The sequence below is a fragment of the Athene cunicularia genome, assembly GCF_003259725.1.
Source record: "Athene cunicularia isolate RWA chromosome 5 unlocalized genomic scaffold, athCun1 chr5_part2, whole genome shotgun sequence".
NCBI lineage: Eukaryota > Metazoa > Chordata > Aves > Strigiformes > Strigidae > Athene > Athene cunicularia.
The window spans coordinates 6,024,558-6,036,158 of record NW_020799102.1 but is presented as its reverse complement, the minus strand read 5'-3'; the positions used below and the strand labels follow the sequence as shown (position 1 = coordinate 6,036,158).

At 39.0% G+C, this 11,601-nt stretch overlaps 2 protein-coding genes across 4 annotated transcripts in view; both read right to left on the bottom strand.

Annotated features, from left to right (window-relative positions):
- Positions 1-5,966, bottom strand: part of NAP1L4 (nucleosome assembly protein 1 like 4) — a 34,580-nt gene extending 28,614 nt beyond the window's left edge. The window contains exons 1-2 of one of the 3 annotated variants that reach the window (XM_026850664.1): positions 5,801-5,966; positions 404-429 (exon numbers count right to left, since the gene is read on the bottom strand). In XM_026850664.1, coding sequence (XP_026706465.1) covers positions 404-429; positions 5,801-5,940 — 166 coding nt within the window. In that variant the 5' untranslated portion in view covers positions 5,941-5,966. Of the gene's footprint in view, positions 1-403; positions 430-5,800 lie in introns of those variants that run through there. The other 2 variants (XM_026850666.1, XM_026850670.1) reach the window with 2 other exon arrangements.
- CARS (cysteinyl-tRNA synthetase) overlaps positions 5,035-11,601 on the bottom strand; it is a 29,321-nt gene continuing 22,754 nt past the window's right edge. Inside the window, exons 19-23 of the mRNA XM_026850176.1 lie at positions 10,827-10,907; positions 10,390-10,457; positions 8,978-9,037; positions 7,636-7,719; positions 5,035-6,551 (exon numbers count right to left, since the gene is read on the bottom strand). Of these exons, the coding sequence (XP_026705977.1) occupies positions 6,417-6,551; positions 7,636-7,719; positions 8,978-9,037; positions 10,390-10,457; positions 10,827-10,907 (428 nt within the window). The 3' untranslated portion in view covers positions 5,035-6,416. The remainder of the gene's footprint in view (positions 6,552-7,635; positions 7,720-8,977; positions 9,038-10,389; positions 10,458-10,826; positions 10,908-11,601) is intronic.

Genomic DNA, 11,601 nt, shown 5'->3' with positions numbered 1-11,601 from the left:
GGCCGCGCTCTGGAAACGCCGGGAAGGGCCCTCGGCGGGGCGGCGGCCTCGCGCTGCTCGCGGTGCCCTTCAACCAGCCTGGCGGCGGGAAGGGCTGAGGGCCGCGGGGTGTGCCCGGGGCGGCCGACTCGGAGGGCCGTGCCGGGAGAGGAGAGGGGGGGAAGGAGAAGGAGGCGGTTGAACGTGCGCTTAGGCTGCCGAGGACCCGTTACCGCTGCAGCTCTCACGCAGGCAGTTTGCTGCTGCCTCGCCTTCGGTTTGTCGTCAAGACGATCCGTGCTGAGGGCGGGGAAGTGCAGTTCGTGAGGCGTCCTGTGACCGGCTTCTGAACGTGGTCCTGCTCTGCCGGCGTCTTCAGCAGCAAAGATAGGGGCTTGGCAGTGCCTGCCTTCTGCTCAGTCACCTGCCTGCGCCGTAAGGTGTACTGTCCTAGCAGATACACGGACGTCGGTTTGAAGGGTTGCATTTTAGCTAAATCAATGTGATTGTGGGTTCAAGAACCTCTCTGTATAGCATCTGCATGGATGACAAAACTTTCAAAGTTGAAAGGTAAATCAACGAGCTGTTTACTATTACCAAAAAAACCCCAGGAGCAACCCCCCTTTTTGACGTTTCAGATCAAGCACCTTTTTGAAAATGTAGCTGTTAGCCTTGCCACTATTGTTTCCTACTCTAGATAGGGGCATAACTTCCTCAAAAAACAGCCCGGCTTATGTCTGCATGGCAGTTTGTAAGCATCAGATGCTGTGTAGCATGGTGTCAGGAATGGTGCAATTTCAGCCTCTGAAGCCACTTAGGAGTTTTAGTAATCGTTCACTCCAGAGGAGAAAACTCCAAGCCTTTGTTGTGTCAGTGGACTACTTTGTTCTAAAAAAGTTTTTTTCAGGTCTGCAATTTAGACTTGGATTTCAGTCATTAACAACTAGGGTTTTTCATCACAACCCTTTCATGGGCAAAATTAAAATTTGGAAATTAGGAGACCAATATGTTATTAATTAAATAATCAATACATTAATGTTGGATTCAGTTATTGTAGGAAGTGAAGTGACTGGAATAACTAAGGAATACGTTAAATAGGTACCAATCCTGTAATTAAAAATTAGATAATCTTGAATTGCATTCGAAGAGCTGAAGAACTGCAGGAACGTTGAAGAGTCAGTTGCACAAACAGGCAGATTTGGTGGGCCAGAGGATATGCTCAGTGGAAGGTTCTTCCACTTCTTTGCTTTCAACTCCCATTCCCTTTTCCTCAAAACTAGTCATTTTTTTAACATCAGCAGGTTAATGGCCTCCTCCTATTTCCATGATTTCTAATTTTGGGACAGTTTTTATCATAGTAGTGGCTACACTGAATTCTCAGTCTTCCAAAAGAAGAGCGTAACAAGTTCGTCCCTCTGCACTAGTTGCTATCTCATTAATGCAGTTCTCATAAATGCTGAAAACCTTGAATTAAATTAAAATTAGAATCATCTTGTAAAAGCAGATTTGGTTTCTTCTGGACCAGTTATTAAAGCCTTGAAACAGGCCAGAGTGCTGGAAGTACTTGGCGCTCTTCCTGCACTGATGTATTTTGAAGTAAACACATATTTAAATCACCTTACGTCATTTGGATTTTCAGTGCCTCTCTCCAAAGGCATTAATCTCCCATAATCAATAAGGGATTTTGGCTGAGTGTTGCCTAACCTCTCAAAGCACAGTTGGTAACTTCAGGACTGGGGACAAAGCATAATCTGTGGAGTCATCTTGCTGTCAGGTGCTCCCACCCTGCAGAGCTGCAAAAAGACATTTGCTGAATCACCCTGGCTTGATTTAAACACCCAGCCTAGCATAAAAGAGTTTGGAGAACCAAAAATGAGAGAAGGGATTTGGCAGAGCTGCCAACCAGATGCACTAGACACTGGAGAGAACACTTAGGTGGAGATCTGTAACTGGCATTTTAAAAATGACTGTCTTCTGCCCTAGGGTGGGTATTAATGAAACTGCTCTCACTTAGGGAGATGCCAGACATTCACAGCCTAATTTGACAGATGAAAGTTCATCAGTGACTTTTTCTGGAGGGGGAGGAAGAATTTTGCTCATTGCTAAGTGGAGTCTTGGTACTAAGTAGCTAATATGCTTCTCAATTAATTTGTTCTCTCATGAGACACATTAAGTACTGTGCATGCAGTACAGTGTCCTGTATAGAAATTGTCCTGTATCGCAGAGAGCAGTAAAAATTCCTTTCCATATTTGTGTGGTAGAAATTGTGTAATTAAAGAGGGAGCTAAAGTTGGTCCAACAACTACCACCACCTGAAAATGTTTAAACTTAGCTTAAAACGTAGAAAAAGAAGCTGCAAGTATGTACTGTATGTGTGCTTATTTGCACACTTAAAAGCCATCTGTGGTTTCTTGGAACAGCAAACAACAAATATAAAGAGGTCAAAGAGTACCATAAATGTAATTAAGCACTCATTAGTTTAGTCTTTGCAAAGATTGGTGGCAACAAGACCAGACTGAAGGATTCACAGATTTTTTCTACCAGTATCTGGACAAACTGAGTAATGGAGGAATTTGTTCTCTGTAGTGGAGCAGTATTCACCTCTGATGTTAATGTGAATATTCACGTTAGAAGGGCTGAAGGGCACACTCCGAGCAAAAGACAGAAACAGAATTCGCCGCTGCAAAGTTTGGCCTTCAACCAAGGGTGCAATTAAAAACAGAAACACCACACGTTTACCTTACCTTGCCATCTCTGAGTAAATTCTTCAATGGGGAAATAAAAAGCTCCATGTTGTACAGACCAGTAGGAGGTCTGTATTCCAGAAAATTAAAATATTAAAAAATTCCTACATTTTGCTGTGGGGATTTTCATTTTCATAATGCTTAGAAAATGACATTCCAGACTGGCTTCCCCAAGCAAGTGTATGCATACACACACATTTTAAAATTAAAAAAAAAAAATACTGTGGAGTGTGTCCTGTCCCTTTTCCTTGCTGAGACAGGTGACTAGCTACTGAATGCAGAGCACTGCTGTTGCATTCCCTTCTGGTTGCCAGGTCACTCACTGAGCCCGTGCAGTGGAATTCACTAAGTGCCACCTTGATGGATTGCCAGGGAAGAGGGGGTGTGCTGCACAGTTTCAGTGATTGCACAGATCAACTGGCACACCTTCCCTGAAAAAGTCATCTTAAACAGTGTGCATCCAGGCCTGCCTGCAGCATTCTTTGTTGGCTAGCAAGTTCTCCTTCACCAAGACTTTATGCAAACTGTTTTTTGCTAAATTGTGGCTGCAGAGAGGATAGATGTAACCAATCTGTAGTAGCTCTGGAGATGTGGTTTTGTGTAACAAATTCTAGGAGACTAAGTCTGTTTTTCTGACTCTGGCAAGGTAATTTTTTTTATTATCCCGCTGCTTTCAGAAAAAAAGGGAACTCGGAATATGGGCAAAACTCTGATTTTCTTTGGAGAGAATGAATTAACTTCCTGTTTGTGTAACAAGGTAAAAATATTTTAGCAGCTTCTTTACAGGAAGAGTTGCCAATTTGTGTGCCTTTTTTGTTTGTTTGGTTTTTTTAATAAAAAACACTCAGGCCTGTCAACTAACTCACAGATGATTCATTTTCCTTACTGACAATGCTGGCTTCCAAGGACAGCTGAAACAGGTCGGAAGAGAAAATTGCAACTGGAACACTAGTTCAAGTATGGGAAGAAAAGTTCAAGTATGGGAAGGTTTTGAGGGCTTTACTGCTGAGGAGTCAAGTGACAAGCTTGCTTGAAGAAGGCAACTTCAAAAATGCATGAACTAGATAGCAGAGCACTATAAAAAGCAGGAGAGAATAAGCAGCTATGTGGAAGAACAGTGCTCACCCAAGACACAAGGTGAGCCTGAAGAGGAGGGGATTTTAAAAGGCTCTGATCCTTATGATGTCTATGAAAAGAATCCCATTGATTTTAGGAGACTTTTGATTGTGTTCTAAGAGAATTCAAAGACAGGAAAGCTTTTATGCAGTAGCAGAAGAGAAAGATGACTTTAGCAGCACTGATGTTTCAGATATGGATTCTTTCAAATCATCTTAGTTTTAAATGATCAAATTGCCAATCAAACAAAACACAGAAATGGGAAGCATGAGCTCAATAATTTTGGAGGTAGAATAAGACCTTAATGGGGCAGTAAGTACAGCAGACTCTTATCTGACATGACTAACTTTGAATTTAAAAAAAATACCAAGGGAGGAAGCAGTGGGTGCATGCGGGAAGCATACAGAAAGACTGGAAGATAATCTTTGGAGAACACGAATCTGAAATGCTAAGATATATGCAAAGAGAGTTGTCCCAGAAACAAAATAAAGCATTTGGGAAGGGAAAAGGGCTTTTTTTTTTAAATTCATCTACATTGATGTAGTAGATAAATTATAGAATTGGATGAGGTTCTACCAAAACATAGCAGGAGGAGAAAAACCAGTGTGTGGAGGCGAAAGCCAGGATGTTAGCATGCAAATGTCATAAACTACAATCCAGGACAGCAGTGGATTGATTAACAGTGTCTTCTCCATAGTTATATACTAACTATCTTTAAGCAAGTGCTAACTTCGTATTACCAAAAAAGAATTTCTGTAGACAAATTACTGTCACTATTTGACATTACGTAGCAACTTCATGAGCAGCCTAGGCACATCCCATCCCTTCATGGATATCCTGAGTGCATGTGCATCTTGGGGGAGCACGTTGGGAAGAAAACGATGAGCTGATGATGTGGAAAGGGTTCAGAATCTAAAATGGTGTAAAAATGCAACTGATCCTCTTCTGTTCACAGGCCAAAGGATGGAAAAGTTGCCCTTGTAGCTCTGGCTGGCTGAAGTACCACTGTGCAGTTTAGACATGCATTTATACAATTCATTAGAAATAAACAGAATAATCAAATACTGAATGCAAAATGAATTTAATTAGTAATAGCAAGCTAAAGTAAAAGCTCTGTAAACCATATTTCAAAAAGATGGTTGCAGAATAAGATAAGCTATGTTCTTCCCACTATACAGAGGTCACATACAACTTGTACTTCACAACGTTTTATTTTCTGCATACAAGATGCATGTGTTTTACTGACCTTAACATTATGTATGTTTTCAAAGGCACAGACAAACCCTAATAAGGGCTTTCTGTTACTCCAAATATGTTCATTCCTCAGAAGAATGAATATAAATACAAAAATATAAAAATAAAGCAAAGATGTTTTAATTAAGGAAAGGAACATAGCCTAATGGTTACAGCATGAACCTAAGAGTTGACGGAACAGAGGTGTCACATTATGACTTTCTGCAAGTCACCTTGAGGCTTAAGAATACTTGGTGGATATAATTCTGCATATTGGACACTTAGCTGTTATATGCAGTTGTGAAGAAAGTGAGATTTTTTTAGGATTAACTTTAGTCCATTTAGTAGCTGCTGCCAGTGAAATGCATTATTAGGCAACAGAGAACTGTCCTTGCAGACACAAGGTGACCATACTACATCAGAAAGATTATTAACTCGGGGTTAAATTGCTGTGATAAAAACATCAGTCTTGAATAATGAGCAATGTCTAGCTGTATTTCCTAACTGCAAACCAATCCACAAACTCTATCTCAGTTAGAAACCCTCTGGTAATTCCCCATGGCTCTGAACAAGTAATTAGGTACTGAGTACTTTGGGTATGCAGATACTTTGGCAGCACTCCTGTTTCCTTGGAGGGATAGCTCCAAGAACACACCACCCTCCACCATTAGCCCTTCATGTCTTTCCCACCTGTTTGTTCAATGCAGGTGCTTTTGCCTTGTACTTACTCCCTTGATTGCAGCTGCAGGTTGAGCAAAGATGATAATCTGATCCATTTTGCAACAAAGGGACTGTTAGCTTCTACTATGCAAAGTGTTCTGGGTACACTATGAGAGTTTTTAATAACAGCAGCTAGAGTAAGTATCATCGTGGAACTACCCACTTTTCCTGCTTATGTAAAGATACTAAAGTCATCTGGAAAATACTGTTCTTACTGTGGGACAAATTACCCAGCTCCCATTCAGTAGCAGGTTTTGCTGACAGTGACATATTCCAGAATGCAAGCTACAGTGGATCTTAGATAGAGATCAGTATGCAGGGCAAATTAACCAAAGCCTGGACAGCTATAATAAAGAATCCTTACGTGGATTTGCTGACTGAGCAGCACCTTCTCAAATAGAACTGGCAACCATTCAGCCTGCTACAGTTGTTGTGAAGAAACTTCTTACAGTTGGCGTTTTTTAAGAATGGATTTTTATTGACGTTCCAGATGACGTTATTAATCCACGTAAACAGGATTCTTACTTTGCACATAAAAGTGTAAACAGAAATTTGAGCATCAGTAGATGCTCACTTCTTCAGTGATGACCCAGCACTCGCCTTCTAAAAAAAGTCCAGTTGTTTTCAATTTGCACTTCCATTCTGAACCATTTGTAGATACTCCTTGTATAGCTTTTCTTGGGTTTCATAAAGTTTCTTTAGCTTCTTAATTTGTCCTTTGCTGAGCTCTTTGCCTTCTGTATCATGTGTGGGAAATCCCTGAAATATTTTAAAAAAAGAGAGAATATTTAATCTTGGACTACTTTTGCTCCTTATGGAATCGTGTTTTAATAAGACAGGGGATAATGTCATAATCACAAGCTGTGAGGATGGGGTGCATCTTGACTAATTTTAGTCACCTAGAAGTTTGACAACTAACCTTCACTATTTGTGTATGTTCCCTTCCTCGTTAATGAAGGGGCAAAGGACATATTTATTTTCTGTCCCATACTAAGTAAGGGAAGTTTAGACAACTAACTTCTAGACAGTTATAGTTAAGAGAATAATGACTAATTCCTGAACAGACGGTTAAGAAACCACTTTTAGTCATAGTAGCATATTGAATCCAAGACTTAAAGCAAAAGCAGTAAGAGATGGGTGTTCTCAATGGAGAAAGTATGAAGAGGGTTTTTATGGACATTGTCCTTGGCTTGCAGGGGTATTTTCCAGTATTTACACTCTCCATTCTTGCTTGCCCCCCAGGCCTGAATTTGTGCTGGTGAAGAGGACTGGCAGAAGCAGGATCAATGTCCCGGATCAAGCGCTGAAGAAACAGCGCTTTATGTTTTCCAAGTAACACCTTTGATCCTCATGGGGAGCAATCAAGAGCAAAGTTATTTGTACAGCCCCTTCAGAGATCCTTTGCCAGGAGAGAGCAAAACAGTGGGCAGAACCTAAAAGGAAGCACAGGACCTCTCTGAATAGCATCAGTTCTGGCAGAGTTGGGGAGTTTGTACTTGCAAGTGAATTCTTTGCCTTGCAACAGGGTAATAAATCCGTGAACAAACATCATGCATGTTCCCACCCACAATATTTACAGGGAATGTTGCTCTGCAGGGGAGGCCAAAGGAGAGCAGTGTACAATGAAAATACCCTTGAAATGATGGCTAACAGACAACCTTGTTCCCCAATACAACATGTATGTGCAATAAATCTAATATATCTCATTTTCTTCCTCTCCTCCCTCCTTTCACTATAGCACTGCCCTGGAGGTTCTGGAACAAGATCAGCTATGTAAATATACAACTGAGTATGTACAACTGGGGAAGGAAAACCACTCTGTATCTAGAGAAAAGTCTCTTACATTTTCATCAAACATGGAATATTTGTCATGTTCTGATTTAAACATTTCATGTGGTGGAATCTTCATTTTTGCCAGTTTTGCTGCCTGTAATAGAAAACATGCATTAACATCACAGTTAATTACTGACAATCTGTCACATACGCAAAAGGAAAAGTAGACTATAATTTGCTAACCAAAGAGCATTTAATTTACAGTTTTTTATTATGTGAAAAGAAACTTTCAGTGAGGAGCAACTCAGTAAGTCCTAGATATGCTTGTCTGGGAGAAAAAAATGTGTTTTAAATCTGCAGAGAACCACTTAATAAAGTAGATATACTGCAGAAACTCGAAATAACTTGCTTATATACTCTAAAAACTACATTTCATTTTGATAATTTGGTTGCTTAGTGGTTTAGGTGTAAACATTAAGTGAATAGTTGCTACAAGTAAAGCATATTCAGCAGTTAACTCACTGCAAAGGGAACCCCCTTCATCAAGTTTCCTGCTGACAAGCACAGGTTTCTGTGCAGGTCACAGCAGGATCAGGATGCAAGTAATTGGACTGAAAATAAACTGAACTTTCATTTATCTGTGAACAACCACATCTCAGAATCCTTTCCAAGTAATTTATGCCCAATACAAGGGAGTCATCTTTTTGAAAGAATGCAAAAGCTATTTGGAATTTATGGATTATAAATGCTATTTATCTGCTTTTCTCTCTGTACGTTGTGCTCTCTAAATGTTTACTTCATTTTTAACCCAGGAATGCATTTCCTGTACTGTTAAGAATCATAAGCACAGCAAACAATCTTTTCTTTTTATGAGTTCTTCTCCTCTGGCTGTCTACTCCTCATTCAAAGCCTAAAGCCTTTGAGCTATCTCAGTTCCAACTACAGAAATAAAGTGCATTTTTACAAAACTCTACATTTCAGAGTTTAGGTGGAACAGGTGGATTCTTAAAGAGAAAAGAAAGTTTTCACACATACCTACAATACTGGAAAGGGAAGAAAATAATAGATGACACAAGCAAAATCTTCTCTAACAGGCATGTTAAGACTTTGTCAGTTAAGGAAGAAATACTGTCTATAGTCTAAAGTAAGTGCTGCAAGTTCTTCTAAGAAGTTTTTGCAGCCTTTAGTTGTGTTTTCAAAGACAGCTTCTCTGTAATAGGAGCTGAAAATTCAAATCTGAACTGCAAGCCAAAGTCATTCTGAGCAGGAAATTGTAGACAAACAAACAAAAAAAAAGGAGGCCCAGTTAAGGCCGGGCAGAGCGCCTGTGTTCTAATGTAATCTTTTCTGCACGTGACTACTGCTGCTAACACTTTTCTTCAAAGCCAGATTGAAAGGATCTGAACACTTACTTCCTGCTGTTGTTTTTTCCTGGCTGCTTCGTCTTTCTTCCTTTTTTTCTCTTCTTCAATCTATGAAAGGCAATGTTAATGAGTAAAAGGTAACTATTTCATTGGGTTGTTTTCTACAAATCTGAGCCAGCTAGCTCCCCTGGATATCCAATTACTGACGGAACTGGCAGCATGACCTGCAGCAAAACCACCATGCCTTATAATTAGGATTGTCTGATACTTCCCACTGTATGACTTCCATTTCATTGGCTTTTATTCACAGTTAAACCAGTTTTAACTGTTCAGAATGCATTTTGCATGCAAAGTGTATTGATATAAAAGAATACCTACAAAGCCTGCAAGAGAAAGGGTCCTGCTATTTCATGGGGAAAATGTTTTGCAAATGACTTCAAAAAAAGACTGTATTTCGCTGGTATTTTAAGCTTTTGCCTCAAACTGTGAAGACATTACATTTTCTCCAGAAACAGTTGTATCCCTTGGTGTTCCTAGGGAAACAACTATCCAAATTTAGCTAACTTATAAAATTTAAAAAAAAAAAAAAATGTCATCTTGCACTTGCTTAGGAGAGACCTATCAGTTGTCCAAGGGTTCTGCCAGTACTGACCATAATAATATTTCCAGGGAAAATATACTCTAGCTGCAGGTTCCACCCAGCAGCTATATACAAACTGCCCTCAAATATCTTTTTGATGAAAATACCTGGAATTGCCTGACAGTGCATTTCACTTCTCCCTTTTCTAAAAAACATCTACATGGAAGGAGAAATGTTGGAAAGTCTTCCAAATATTTCTAGTCACGATGGAATTTTATTAGTTGTTAAAACTGAAGACAGACATATGAAGTGTAACTTCTAAATGTTACAATGTCAAATATTAATGCTAGGAGGTGCCAAAAGGAGGGTTTCTGTACAGACCTTATGCATGTGAATTAGAATTCACAATCTTTATATAGCAACATGTGAATTCTTGCTCCCACACCCTGAATATCTCACTCATCCATACTACATTAATTAAGATTTAGCCAGTGCATTTTGTTCTCACGTATCAGATAAATACAGTCTAGTTGTATTGAAAATGTCTTCATTTGTACAGACAAAAGAGAGGTAAGACAGTATGCATGCAATACTCAACATCCCTTAATTATAGGAAGATCTTAAAAAAAACCCCACAAACAAAAAATCCTTAGATGTATTCATTAGGATCCTCCATTAGGTCCCACACAAAACTTTCAAGAAACTACTGTTTAAAAAATTCTTTTCCCGAACACACTCACATTTTAGTATGAATTATGTTATTTTCCTTGTTGCTAGTTTGTTAAGATTTTTCTTACAAGTTATCAAAGAAATGTAAAAGTATCCATAGCTTACACATTAATTTAATTTTTTAAAAAAATAGGATGGTTAAAATAATAACCTTTTTCTTTTCTTCTCTTTCTTTCAATAATGTGTCCTTATCCACTAATTTAACCACAGTCGGAAGTCCTAAAGAAGCAAAAACAGATGAATGATTTTCTGAATCTTGAATAATCAAAGATAAATTTACCCTATGGTAACTCTTTCCTTTTTGCAAGCTGAATGCAGATGCAACTGAGTAACTACTCAAAAGTGACTAAGAAATGAGGTGCTATACAAAATGATCAAAAAGATTACAACGTACGTTTCTGTATTCTATACATATATTCTAATATACAGTTCTATAATATATACTCATACATGAGAAATACAATATTCTATAGCTCTGCAGTCCGTAAATTTGTTGGATTATTCCACATTAGTCTTGACAGGTTGTTTTCCCACTTTTTATGCAAATAAAAACATCTACATACAAAGTTGTAAGACATAACTGGGTACCTTCATGATCTTCCAACCGAACACCAAGTTCAGGAAGGATGTCATCTCGAAGAGCATCACTCAGTTGCAGCACTTCAGTTACTACAAAGCATGAAAAATATATTTAATGACATAAGACTTGGTGAAAGTATTCTTCTATCCTGCTACATAGTTTCTGAAATGCAATTAGGAAATTGCCACTCTCTCACACAGGCCAGAGAAAGGTCTTTTATTTAAAGTGATAAACCTTTTAAGTAAGTTCTGCCTTCTTTCAGCTACACAGAAAAGAAGCATGTTTCTCTGCAGGGACATGAAATTCATGTTTCTTCCACGATACCCTCATTGTTTCTGAAGGGGAAGAGAAAGAAAATGCTGGGCAATTCAGAAATGATGCAACAATTTTGCTGGGGTATAGCAGAAGGGTATGTAACTCAGGAGGATCCTAATGGTTGCTGTGGGATTTCCAATAAGAAGAGTTAAGAGCCCTATTTTAGAAAAATTGCAAATTAACATCTCCTGTGCTGCATCTAACAGTGTCTTTTAAGGACTATGATTTTGTTGATTTGATAACCACACATACATTTTCAGAGCAACTGTAATCCAAACATTCTCTGTTTTTACAGATAGTTATCTTTACCACCTAGTCTGATCAACCTTGTTTTTTCAAGCAAGCTAGCTGAAGCAGAAGAGAGAATTTTGATTTGTCTTTCTGGACATCACAAATAACGTGTTTTTTTTCTTGCAAACTTATCAAAGAGCCTATGACGACAGCAAATAGTTAGAACCCAAGATTTAG